At 47.2% G+C, this 13,213-nt stretch overlaps 1 protein-coding gene across 11 annotated transcripts; it reads right to left on the bottom strand.

Moving 5' to 3' along the window:
- Nucleotides 1–250: 250 nt before the first annotated feature.
- On the bottom strand, nt 251–13,157 carry LOC130879412 (MAPK-interacting and spindle-stabilizing protein-like). 11 transcript variants are annotated; one of them, XM_057777923.1, is made up of 7 exons: nt 12,837–13,157; nt 7,032–7,199; nt 6,836–6,914; nt 6,631–6,712; nt 6,203–6,353; nt 5,016–5,077; nt 251–1,910 (listed from the first exon to the last, which is right to left on the bottom strand). In XM_057777923.1, exon 7 carries the CDS (start codon nt 1,821–1,823, stop codon nt 846–848), a length of 978 nt encoding a protein of 325 aa, XP_057633906.1. In that variant the 5' UTR covers nt 1,824–1,910; nt 5,016–5,077; nt 6,203–6,353; nt 6,631–6,712; nt 6,836–6,914; nt 7,032–7,199; nt 12,837–13,157; the 3' UTR covers nt 251–845. The 11 variants fall into 11 exon arrangements, with proteins under 11 accessions (XP_057633906.1, XP_057633904.1, XP_057633907.1 ...); XM_057777921.1 differs by lacking the exons at nt 6,631–6,712; nt 6,836–6,914; XM_057777924.1 differs by lacking the exons at nt 6,631–6,712; nt 6,836–6,914 and having other exon boundaries at nt 13,070–13,153.
- Nucleotides 13,158–13,213: the final 56 nt, after the last annotated feature.

Here is a 13,213-nt window from a genome sequence, read left to right as displayed (position 1 = left end):
TTGTTCCTTTTTTCTTGCAGGGGCAGCCAAATGACTCACACCTGAAACAACAGACGCTAAGGAGGAAGAATATGAAGGCAAGCCCAAAGTCACAGCAGTACTGCATCTCACTTCAGGCCTCCTGTTCATCTTGCAGATAAATTAGTTTTAAAAAAAAAGTTACCTTGGGGGGAAAAAAAATCCTCTTAAAATGAGATACAAGAGCGCCACCCTGTGGTGAGTCTCTTTCATCATCTCTGTGTTTCCTACCACGGTCAGTATTTTCCTTCTAACAAGGTCACATGTAGCAGCACGTCACCCACAAAGTGCATGTAGCATCTGAAAAGGGGAGCCTCTCTGAGGCAACCCTGACACCCCAACCAAGGAAACTTGGTGAAGGCGGAGGAGTGCCTAACTGGAAGGTCCAGGGTAAGGGGTCTCAGAAGAGGCAGGTGCCAAGCTTCAGGGACAGCTTCTTCCTGGTTTAGGCCTGGTCTTCACTAGGAACCCAGGAAGTGTTGCGGCCCTGATCACTGGTCACTGACCTGGAAGAATAGGGACAGATCCTAACGGAGAACAAGGGTACTGGGAAGCCCTGAGCTGTTGTTGCTTCTGTGTCCTCTGCAATAGAGCGGGCCAGAACTTGATGCTGGTTGATATACTGGTGAAACCTGAGTGCCTAGCTGTCCCTTGAAGGTGCCCCACTAACAACCAAGCCCACAAAGATGGACAAAGTCCAGAACAAAAAAGTTGACTGGTGGTAGTGTTTTGTTTTTTTTTTTTTTGGTCTTTTTGTTTTGGCAAAACAACATCATACTATTTATTACAGGTATTACAGGTGTGCCTTTTATCCCCGCTGACAAAAATCACTTTGATTCTGCATTGCTACGCTGAGAATTAACATGTAATATAGTCATTAAACATAACAGCATCATTTTTGGGTCAGTAGTATTGTGCCCTTGTTGTTTCCCCAAGGTCTCAGCTTCATGAGTTAAAGTCTTGATGTCTCCCCAAGTTACTGGCTTACTCTTCTTCTTAGGACGCCTCCTCTTGATGAGTTTGTCATCTACCTTCAGTTGCTTCGTTTGTCCAGTGGTCTCTGGGATGCTCTCCTGGCTGGATGCCTCAGGACGGGAAGAGCCACCTGGCACTTCGCTCGTTTTATCGGGGCCACCAGGCACTGGCGGAGTATCAGAAGGTCCTGAAGGTACTTGGTATGGATTATTTGGAGAAGAACGGGGTCCTGGTGTGGGATATGATCCTGCAGGGGCAGTATATGGTGCTGGTGGTCCCCAGGCTTCCGGTGGCACAGTACCCCATGGAACAGGCAGTGCTCCTGACACTGGAGGAAGAGCTGTGGGATGCTGCCCTCCCATTCCTGATGCCCAAAGTCCAGAAGACACAGATCCCCGTGGACCTAAAGAACCAGCTGCAGCTGGATCTGTGGGTGCACCATATGGCTTAGGTAGCTCTGGAAAGGGCATATTTGGTGTAGCATATGGCCCTGTGGGACCAGGGCCCCGTATAGCAGGGGCTGGATAAGGACCACTAGGTTGGGGACATGAGGGTCCAGGAGGAAGAAAGGATGCTGGGGTTCCTGGTGGTGGTCCAGTTGGAGGAATGGAGGGATATATTCCTGTTGGTGCTGGTCGAAAAGGCAAAGCAGAGGGTGCTGCACTTAGTGGTAGTCCAGACAGCACAGCTGGTGGAGCACTTAGGTTACTCCGAGGGCCGGAACCTAGCCAGCCTTGAGGAGCTGGGCCAGCTTTTATGTTGCTCACATATGCCAACAAAAATTCATCTGACATTCTCCCAGCAGGACCTAAACCTGAAGCATGACGCATAGTGGTGATGAATCCGAAGAGACAGGCAATGGAGAAACGACCTGAGCAAGCTGACGCTTAAATCTGCTTCATAAAGGAAACTTTGTCCTAAACAAAACAAAACAAAACAAAACAACTGGTTGGTTAGATCCCATTTTGAACCTTTAGTTGTCTGGCTACTTTTCCAAAATGAAGAAAAGGCCTGGGAAAGGCTCAAGTGGTGGAGACTGGATGGCTGAGACAGAGAAAGGAGGGGCCAGTCTGTAGGGAATGGGGTAAGGACAACATCTACAGAGCAGTAGTATGGAGAGAGATGGTTCTAGAAATGTCTCCACTGTTGATTCTGGAAAATAGTCTTATAAACTGATTTTAAAGAAGTAACCTAGTAAAATTCTAGTAGAGGGGCTGGAGAGATGGCTCAGTGGTTAAGAGCATTGCCTGCTCTTCCAAAGGTCTTGAGTTCAATTCCCGGCAACCACATGGTGGCTCACAACCATCTGTAAAGAGGTCTGGTGCCCTCTTCTGGCCTTCAGGCATACAGAAAGAATATTGTATACATAATAAATAAATATTTAAAAAAAAAAATTCTAGTAGAGTGGAAATCCCCAAATTAAGAAAGAAGAACATTTACAAAAAAAACTAATGTTGGTTTCTTCCTGACTGGTGAGAAAGTAAATTATTTCCACTTGTGATCAGGAAGTACAAGACTGGGAGCCAATGTCACTACTCCTTCTTGGCATCATAGAAGTCCCAGCTAATAGAAGCTAAAAGAATACAGAAGGGAAGGAAAACGTAGGGAGATGAACAAAGGAAACAAAGTCTCTATTCCAATTATTCGGCTGTCTGTGTGGAAAATTGCAACGAATGGACAACAGAAACACCTCCCGGAAGATATAAGTGATCATAGCCAGGCTGCACGAAAGAGTCACCACACAAAATCCCATGCCTTTCTGTGTACCAGTCCTACAAGAGTGCATAAGCACCAAAAGGGTTAACATCAGAATTCCGGAATCATAAAAACAGAGCAAAGTCAGAGGTTCGACACTACCTAACTTCAAATAAGTCTATATAGTGACAAAAGGCAAGACAGCATTATACTAAATAAATATAAACAATGGGATGAAATAGTCCAGAATTAGGCTCACACAAGATCCTTTGACAAAGGAGCTAAGACATAGCAATGGTACAAAGAAAGCCTATTTCACAAAAGGTGCTGAAATCCCCAGATGTCCACAGACCAAAATCAAGTAACTCAGCCAAATATGGACTCCTCTCACAAAAGTAGATCAAACAGATTACAGGTATAATAAACACAGAATATTTAAAAAGAAAAAAAAAATAGACAAGACCTTTGTGACCTCAGGTTTGGCAATGAGCTTTTTAGACACAATACCAAAACCACAGTTGTGGAAGGAAAACTAAGCTGGAGTTCTCTAAAATGCAAAGCTTCTACTATGTGAAAACCTGTCAAAGATGGAAAGAAATGGTCGGACTGTCCAAGAGACAAAATATACAGTGTACTGCCGTTGTCCTGGATTATCACCACTCCCTAGGAGGGGAAGGTAAGCCCCTATTGCTAAAGATACCATGCACTGAAGATAGCTGTTCAGAAACTAATTCCAGAGATCCCTGACCTAGAAATGACCTAAATGTCCCCTCGTTGAGGGCTAGCTTTCATGGTACAAGAAGACACTGTGCAAGCTTCCAAAGGAGGGAGTTAACCAACAGTCCTACCCAGCTGTGACACTTATGAACCACATCGATGACCAGCACGTCACAATACCCTATGGGTACAATAGTGGCACATAAACCTTGGCAGTAACCAGTAGCTCTCTAACTGGACTCATTCAAAGAGAAAGAAATGAGGCCTGGTACTGGAAACCTAGCCAACTACTCAAGTACCTGTGAAGTTATAGATATTGGAGGAGAATCTACAACCACAAATTTACTAAACCACAATAATCCCTAACAATAATCTAAACATTTGTCTGTTTTTATACCCAAAGGTAAGTGTAGTCTTCAACCATCATCAAGGAAACTTCTGTTTGCAACAGAGTTCACTACAGAAAAGCACAACCAATCAAAATGCAGTTGTAGAGCCCAGTCCCAGTGAATTTATGTACAAAACACTCCTGCACCTAAGGCTCAGAGAACATTGTAGAAGAGAGGGCAGAAAGACCGTAAGAACCAGATGATCAGGAAGTTTGTTGGCTATAAGAGCGTGTCTTCTGGCAATATCAGAAGCTACACCCGTAACGTTTCACCAACGTGACTTCCCAAACATGAGTTGAAAAAGGACAGCACCAATGGACATGCCAAAGTGGACAGGGAAAAGCCCACAAAGCCCCAACCCTACACAAAGAACTAGAGGCAGCTGAGGAAAGCTGGCAATGGGAGAGGTTGTCTTCCCTAGGGAAGGGCACACTAACTGGTTGTCTAGTGCCAAATGGTCAGCCCTGAAAACATATATGCAGGTAGCATCATATTATATTAGGAATATATATCTATACACATACATACATACAATAGCAATTAGTTTAAAAGGAGGTCATAAACTTGAGGGAGAGTGGGAAAGGGTACATGGGAGGGTTTGAGGGAGAAGAGTTGCAATTATAATCTCAAAAATTAAATAAAATAATACCTCTGGTAAAGAGTTAGTGTCAACAATCACAAGGAGCCCAGAGAAAGAAGGGTGTTACTGGCTATTCAGCTACTCTAACAAATTGCCCATGACTTTCATGACTTTCAGCAACAGAAGTGTGCTCTTCCTCAGCTCAGGATATCAGACGTTCACAAGCAGCCTCACTGTGGGCTTGGCTAGGCTTCTTCCAGGAGGTTCTAAGGTCCTTCCTTCAGCCTTCTAGCCACAGAGACAACTAGACTACACCACTGTGGTAGCACCAGGAGTCTCCATTTCACCTGCTCCGCTGTTTTTCTCCCTTTGCCTCTACAATAAGATCACTTTCCAGGGTACCCGGGGTTAGAGATAACCAGGTCATCATCTCAAGACCATCAACTTGGACTGAAGAGATGGCTCAGCAGTTAACTGAACCCTGGCTGCTCTTCCAGAGCAGCCTCTACAAGAACTAGACAGATGTGATACACAGACATAATGCAAACAAAATACCCATATGCATAATAAATAAATTAATTTTAAATATCTCTCAGTTTGATTATATTCAAAACCTCATGTGCCAATGAGGTCGCACTCACAGTTCAGGGAATGGAAGCATTGATACATCAGCTTCAACAGTCAGCACTGGAAAAGGGTTAGCCTATGGAGAAATGGTATATCAGATCACAAGGAGGCATAATGGGGCCTAAGGCTCCCTGGCTGGCTTCAACGTCTAGGTAAGGTTTAGAGGTGCTCTCACATTTCATGAGGAATCATGGGAAGTTTCACTAACAGCAGTTTTGGACAGATGCTGGGGTTGTGTTGTTGTTTTGGTTTCCCAGTGTAACCTTGGCTGTACTGGAACTCACTCTGTAGACCAGGCTGCCTACCTCTGCTGGGAGGAAAGGTGTGTGCCACCACTTCCCAGCTTGATGCTGGGTTCTTACAGTGACTCCTGCAGATGGTTGACAGGAAGGCTGAGGAGAGACAGGTATCACTAAAAAAAAGTCAGTCAGACATTCTAGCTCAGAGAGAAGCTAGGGCAGAAGCTGCCAGATAGGCTCTGTCTCCCCAGAGAACCAGTGGGCTTGGCTTCTGCTTCTCAGCTCAGACCAAAAGGCTTAGCCAATCTAAGTCTCCTGCTTCAGCGGAACAGGGGACACTATGCCTTCCCCTCTAAGTTGAGACTTGATTTCCACATCAAAATAGTAATAAACCACAAGGAGTACAAGGGGCATGGTTTTCCAAGGACATGGGTTACACTTATCAAAACCAGTCACAAACAAGCTGCCTGGCCAAGGACAGCTGGGTCTCCTTGTGAAGACCTAAGCCCCAAAGTCTCATCCTTGAACCAGACACAGAACAATCAGCCATGCCTCAGAGGCAGTCGCGACATTTTCCCTGGAACCCCAAAGGGCAGAGACATGGTCTGCTTTGTGAGGACAACTGGGCCAGGTCATCTGTCAAGGATGACACACACACACACCTGCCCTCCTTCCACTCACTTTTCTCTCCCTTTTCTTTCCTCCCACTCCCCCATCTCCGGCAGCAGGTGAGGGCCAAGGCCAAAGGTCAGGGACAGGGTATGTCTATAGCTTAGATGCATCCTATTGACCTCACTGCCCCCCCAAAGGCTGATAAAAGGTTTCTGTCCAGGATCTTACAGTGGGTTTGCTAATGTGTTCAGATTCTGCCAGCTTACAGGGGTTTCTGATCTTGAGGAATTTCTGTTCCCAGGATTTTTTTTGTGAAAACAGAATTCCAATCATCTCCACCCATCCATTACCTTCGTCTCCTTCAGGATTTCAAGGTGGCACTGAGCTGTTTCCCCTGTCTCGACCAGCAGAGGGCAGAAGTTCCCTGATGAGGAAAGCACCAGCTGCCAGCTTTGTGCTTAGGGAAGCTCCTCCAAGGGCTGGATCAGGCATCTGGTACTTCTATGGAGATACATACATATATACATACATACATGGACTGGGGACCCATAAATGATTCCCACCTCTCTGAAGCTCAATAACAAAATATCTCTCACTGAGGCCACAAATAAGGTTTACGTAGAATTTTAGTTTACTTTCTGGTGCCCTCCTACCTCCTTCTGCTAGGCTATACCTGTTACTCCTAACTACTTATGATGAGAAGCTAGTTCAGAAACGTTAGAGAGGCACTGGTGGCACACACTTGTGTGTTAGCATATACCTGTGTGGTGGTACACACCTGCAATCCCAGCATTGGGAAGACAGAGGCAGGAAGGGTTGGGAGTTCAACAGCATCCAGGACTACAGAGTCCAAGGTCAGACTGGCCCACGTGAGAGTAACAAGAGAGGGGAAAGAAGGGTGAGTCTGGTGGAACAGAAGCTTCAATTCCCGACTTTGTTGGGATCCTGGCATTGCCCACGAGGGAGACACCCTCTATATTCACCTAGTTCTTGCATGGGAGTGTGGTGGTGGGAACTGCTGCTTCAGCTGGACACTCAGATTAGGGTAAGTCCCAGGAGCTTCTGTCAAGTTCATAAGACCAAGTCGCCTGGACATCCACTGTGTTAGTTCTAAAGGCTCTGAGGAAAGGGCATGGGGCCACCGTGGGGTTAAGTTTTGAAGAACACATTCTTGCATACCTGTCTCTTCCTTGTTCTGGATGGGTGGGAGACTCTGAGTCACTAGGCTTGGTGTGGGTTCTGTTCCTGATGGTGGCATGTTTCTCAAGGTGACTCATGGGGTAGATGGCAGGTGCTTATATGAAGAGGGTGCCCTAAAAGGGCTTTCCACAGAGCAAGCAATCAGAGCTAAGGCAGAAGAGAGAAGCCTGTGCACTGGGGCTCTCCTCACAGCAGCCCTCACTCCCCAGATCACATCAATCAAGCTGACATTTCCTCCCACGAGAAGATGAGACAACGCACATTGTTAAGGAGCTCTGATGTACAAAGAGCTTTTCCCAATATACAGGATTCCTAAGTTACTAAGATAAATGGGGGAAGATTTGACATTTATTGTGCATAATTTAAGTTCAAATAGGTTCCCAGTGAAGAAAAATTGCAAGTTGCTGAGCTGGGTCTGTGCCTTCAGCTCCATGCCTTCTGCTGCCATGCCAGGTCTGCACTGCGCTCAAGCTGCCTTCATCTTATAATTCAGAGAACAAAGCCGTATTGCAGAATATTGGGAAGCTGTATTTTTATTTTTGAAATTAAGTTATGCCCGTCTGTGAATTTTTTTTTTTCAGAAAAGCACTTAAAATGAGCAAGTGTTTTCCTCTCACTTTAAAATACGGAATTCAAATTTTTTTTTTAAAAAAAATGCATCATACCGGGCATTGGTGGCGCACGCCTTTAATCCCAGCACTCAGGAGGCAGAGGCAGGTGGATCTCTGTGAGTTTGAGGCCAGCCTGGTCTACAAGAGCTAGTTCCAGGACAGGCTCCAAAGCTACAGAAAAACCCTGTCTCGGGGGAAAAAAAAAAAAAAAAAAAAGGTATCTATCAAATTTAGAGAGGAAAAATTTTCCCAAGCCTCTAGGCCAGCCTCCCAGAGTCCTGCTGTGCATGGATTCGATGAAGTGTGAGCTCTGCTCCTAATTCAGGGCCTGTTCTGTTGCTTCAAAATATGAACAGAGATGCACCTGAATACTCGTGTATCAACTCAGAGTGAACAAACCAAGCTGCACCCTACTATGTCAGCAAGGACAGGAGGTCTCAGCACTCTGCTTCCCTTTCAGATATGGCAGGAACAGCACCATGGAGGGCAGCAGATGCACTGCCATAGGCTAACACCATGGCCTTGGGAGTTCCTGAGTTAATGCAGGTAAGAGGTAAGGCAAGAGCTTTCTACTGACACCAGGACTTATGGAACTCTATGCTGAGTCTCCATTCCTAGGTAGGAAGCTAGGGTGTGGGGAGAGGTCTGCAGTAAGTGCCTGATTCATACTCCAAGCTCTTCAATGGCCTCTAACTTGCCAACGACATACATGTATAGATACCAGAACATCTTGAAAATCCAATGAGTACACATTAGGTAATGTACCTGCTTCTGACACCTTGGGTGACACCTAGAGATTCCAAAAGTGTCACTGGACTCTGGCCAAAAGCAATCTCAGGAATTCCAGGCAAGCAGACTGGCAACTGGGTTAACAACCCCAGCAGAGTATAATTGTCCCAGGACTCCTGCCTCTCCCTGTCCCCAAGGCTTCTCTATGCTCACCCATTCTCTTCTCCAAGTTCCTGACCAGCCCCAAGGAGCTCCAAAGTCTGAATCAGCATGGTAGCTTATACTGAAGCTGATGTAGGCATATAGCTGTGTGAGTCAACCAAGTTTCTACAGCCGTGATTAGGTCATGCTTCTCCCACTCAATTCCTATTATCAGGGTTATCAAAAAGCCTTGGAAACCAAACCCTTTAAGAAACTGGAGACTCCTGCTAACCATGATCCTCCCTGCTGACCTGCTCTGGCTACCTGACTGCCCAGAACAAGGACTCAGACCAAGGTAGCAGCAGCCCGGGAGCTTCACCCTCTACAAGACAGGAGTGTTGCAGGGGCCTCAACTTCCTCCTCCAGGTTCTATTTCCTGCAGCGGAAGCCTCTTGGAGGGTGTTCCCCTGCGCGTGCGTGTGTGGGTGGAGCCAGTTCCTTATGTCTCCATGCTGTTCCCCAAAGGAGACAGTCTCATCTGAATGACACCCACTCCACTCCTACTTCAGACACTGAACTTTCCATGCCTAAAGTTAGTTACATCACCACCTCTGTCCTCTCATTCCTTCCTCAACCCCTATCACCCATCAAGCTCACTGATGTGTCGCCGTCCCCCTCCCCCCATAGCCTCAGCACCTACCTTTCTGGCTAAAGCCCGTATCTCCACTCTTTGCTGAGCTCCCGTGGACTCCCTCCTGTCCCACTCCTTACACAAGACAGATACAGCTCAAAGACGGCCTGCTCCTGATGGACTCTGAGCTCCTGTGCACAGAACTGCATCAGTCTCACTCAACAAAGTATCTGTTCCATTCACTACCTACAGATGCTGTGAAGACATTAAGACCAGAGAAGGCAGGGGCTAGAGCACAGTAACTTAAGGTCTCTAAGGCATGACCCACAGTTCTCATGAGGACAGGACCAACTGAGAGAGGAGGACAGCAGAGACAACAGAAGGAAGTGGGGATAGAGTGGGGGTGGGGAACAAAGGCAGGTACCATCTTACTCCATATTAAAGTAAGCAGTCAAAAATGATGAGGCTGGAGATGGCTCAGGGGTTAAGAGCACTTGCTGCTCTTCCATAGGTCCTGATTTGTTTCCCAGCACCCACAACAGGCAAATCATAACTTCCTGTAACTCCAACACCAGAGGATCCAACATCCTCTTCTGGCCTTAGCACAGACATACATAAATTTAAAAAAAAAATTATATTTGCGGCTGGGCGGTGCTAGTGCAAGCCTTTAATCCCAGCACTCAGGAGAAAGAGGCAGGAGGATCTCTGGGAGTTCGAGGCCAGCCTGATCTATAGAGACAGTTTCAGGACAGTCAGGACTGTTACACACAGAAACGCTGTCTCAAAAAACAAAAACAAAAAAATAATTAAATTTGGCCTTTTATGTTGAGACACAGGGTAGAGGAGGGAGCCTCAACTGAGAAAATGCCTCCATAAGACCTGGCTGTAGGCAAGTCTGTTGGATATTTTCTTAATTAGTGATTGATGGAGAAGGGTCCAGCAGGTTGTAGGTGGGGCCACCTCTGGGCTGGTGATACCGGGTTCTACAAGGAAGCAGGCTGAGCAAGCCATGATGAGCAAGTCAATGCGCAACATCCCTCGATGACCTCTACATCAGCTCTTGCTTTCAAGTTCCTACCTGTTTGAGTTCCTGCCATGACTTCCTTTAATGATGGGCTATAATGTGGAGTTAAGTCAAGTAACCCCACCCGAACTTGCTTTTGGTCATGGTGTTTCATCACAGCAATAGTAACCCTAAGATAGTGGTTCAAGTCTTTAAACCCAACACTTGGGAGGCAAAGGCAGAGGAGTCTCTTGAGTTTGAGGCCAACCTTGTCTAGAGAGTTCCAGGTCGACCTAGGCTACATGGTAAGGCCCTGTCTCAAACAAAGAAAAAATTTCAATTAATTTGCCTTTTAAAAAAGAAAATAAAACGATCAAAGTCAAACCCATCCAAAGTCACTGTAAGGAGTCTAACCCCAATGACAGCAACAACACAAAGGTCAAACTGTGACCCAACACTTTAAAACAAACCACAAGAGCTAGTTCAGCACTAAAATCTGCTCTTCAACACCTAGTGATCTGTGACTACACCAATGGTCACAGTGCAGCTATGCAGAAGGGACTCTGAGATCTGGGTAAGGATAGTCCATTTAAGAGGGGAGGAAGTTGAGGTTCTGAGATGTGATCTTCACAGAGTCTGTCTGGTATCTAAATCTCCGCTCACTGTCACAGTGCTGCATCCAAGATAGAGCTTGAGCTGGGGAGGGATGCACAGAGCAGCAAGAGCCTGCTCTCCAGATTCTTCAGATAGAATGTGCAGAAGCTATGTGTGCCAGCTGCAAAAACGGAGTGACACCCACTCTTCCCTACTGCACTTCAGTGATGTCAGGCTGATAGCAATAAGGGTGGTAGTGATGGCTATCTCCTCCTGGTACTCGCCCTCCCCTTGAGCCTTCTCCTCCCTCTTCTTTATACTCAAGAGTTCATTTCACAATACACATTGCCCATCACTAATTATGAGCGCAGCTACCTACAAGTCTGCCCATTCTGTCTACCATTCTTCATAAAGATGCAGGCCAGGCCCGACGGTGGTGGTGCACACCTTTAATCCCAGCACTGGGGAGGCAGAGGCAGGTGGATCTCTGAGTTCGAGGCCAGCATGGACTACAGAGTGAGTTCCAGGACAGCCAGGGCTATTAAAGAGAGAAATCTTGTCTCAGAAAAAAAGATAAATAAAAATAAAAACAAACAAACAAACAAAAACAGAACAAAAGATGCAGCCCAGGGCACATGGACACACATCTGACAGTGGGAGCCATTTTAACTTTTGCATGTTTTAGACAAGCAGCTACAATTTGGCAGAGTGGAATGTTTCACAACCCTGGTGTTACTTGAAATATCCATGCTCTACATGGAGTCGGAAAGCACTTAACTTAGGCCCCAGATCTGCAAGCAGTCTCCTTGCAAGGCTTGGAATTCCTTCCTCATTCCCTTTGGTTGCCCAGGGTCAGCTCCTCCCCAGCATGTCCTCCCAGGATTATACGTGTGCTCTCAACAATCCTGAAGCTCTGGGGTGTCACCTGCCACTATTCCCACACCCTCAATGCCCACGTCCCCCCTCTTATTCTTTCTTCTCCAATTGTCTCACATACCCAGACACCTGCAGCTCATTTCCTCCTCCTACTTACCGCAGTTTCTTTCAGAAGCAGCCCTAGGTGTTGCTGACAGTAGGCACTGTTCCATCATGACTCTTCCTAACTCACAGCCAGAGTCAGCCATTTCATCAGAATCCACCTCCTAAAAATGGCTTCCTGTTCTGTCCCCTTGCCCCTACCTCCTATGACTAGCCTTCCTCGGCCATTTTCTCCGGTTTCTTGCTGCCCCTTAAACAAGTTAGGTGTGGTGGAGGCCAGCCTCAGGTTACATGACAAGACCCTAACCAACGTGCATGTGTGTGTGTGTGTGTGTGTGTGTGTGTGTGTGAGAGAGAGAGAGAGAGAGAGAGAGAGAGAGAGAGAGAGAGAGAAGGAGGAGGAGGAGGAGGAGGAGGAGGAGGAGGAGGAGGAGGAGGAGGAGGAGGGAGACTGAGACTGCATAAGGATAAGTTCAAAGAACGAAAGAAGAAAAGGTCAAGGTGGACCTGCGTGTGCACTGGCTGTTTCCACTTTTAGCAGCTGCCCAGGACTTTGCAGGGCTTGCATTCTTGTCTCCTCCAGATGCTCTCTTAAGACGCCAGCTCTCCTGTTCCTATATCCTTTCCCCCCTTCGCTGCTGTATTTCTCTGTGCTCTACCTGACTGTCCCCATGTTTTTCCTATTGTCTCTTCTCCACTGAGAAGTAAGCTTCACCAGGACGGAGGAATCAACTCTACACAAGCAGCACTCCAGGCAAGACAGAGAGAACAGGCAAGAGCCTGCTAAAAAGGCAGATCAGCATTTGTGGAGAATGCTCTGATTTGGAACAACTGCCCTCTAGTGGTGCAATACGCCCACTGCCAACCTCACAGTATCTATGAAAATTGATTTCGAATACGTCAAGCCCACCAGCGAATAACACTTCTGTATGCTAGAAAAACCACACCCACAAATAAAGCAAAAGACGACAACGGCTCCATGGGGCTATACTGCGAGATCAAGGACCCTCTGAAGGTGCACTCTCATGCTAACGGTGCGCAAAAGCTAAGAAAGATCCTGGGGCAAGAAAGCGTGGGAGATGGGCAAAATTACGCACTCAGGTGCTGGGCTCCAGATGCTGGAAGACTCAGAGGCCCCGCCTGCCCACGGCCGAGCGCTCTCTATTGGCAGATTCACGGAGGTACCGCGTTCCCGTTGGTTCAGCAGTGGGAAGGGTCCGGGCCTACCAGCAGCGAGTCCAGCCGGCCGCAGAAGCCAAATCTGAAGCCCTTAAAGACGCAGGGGTGTCGCGTCCTGGCCCTTAACACAATTCGAGAAGGCCGCCTGTACCTGTCGGCGGACTATTCCAAGACACTCTTTCCACGGCCCGCAGCGGCTATGCGGTTCCAGCCTCGAGACGGCTCGCGCAGACGCAGTAGGCGCACGGTGCGCCCCCGGCAGCCCCCGCGGCACTGGCCGTCGGAGGAGGCGGAG

This window comes from Chionomys nivalis, chromosome 8 (assembly GCF_950005125.1).
Source record: "Chionomys nivalis chromosome 8, mChiNiv1.1, whole genome shotgun sequence".
NCBI lineage: Eukaryota > Metazoa > Chordata > Mammalia > Rodentia > Cricetidae > Chionomys > Chionomys nivalis.
Note: the sequence above shows the minus strand (reverse complement) of the source record. Positions and strands in the feature narration are given on the sequence as shown.

What these genes read in the sequence shown, in the direction of transcription:
- LOC130879412 (XM_057777923.1), bottom strand. Translation starts at nt 1,823, where the DNA reads ATGCGTCATGCTTCAGGTTTAGGTCCTGCTGGGAGAATGTCAGATGAA.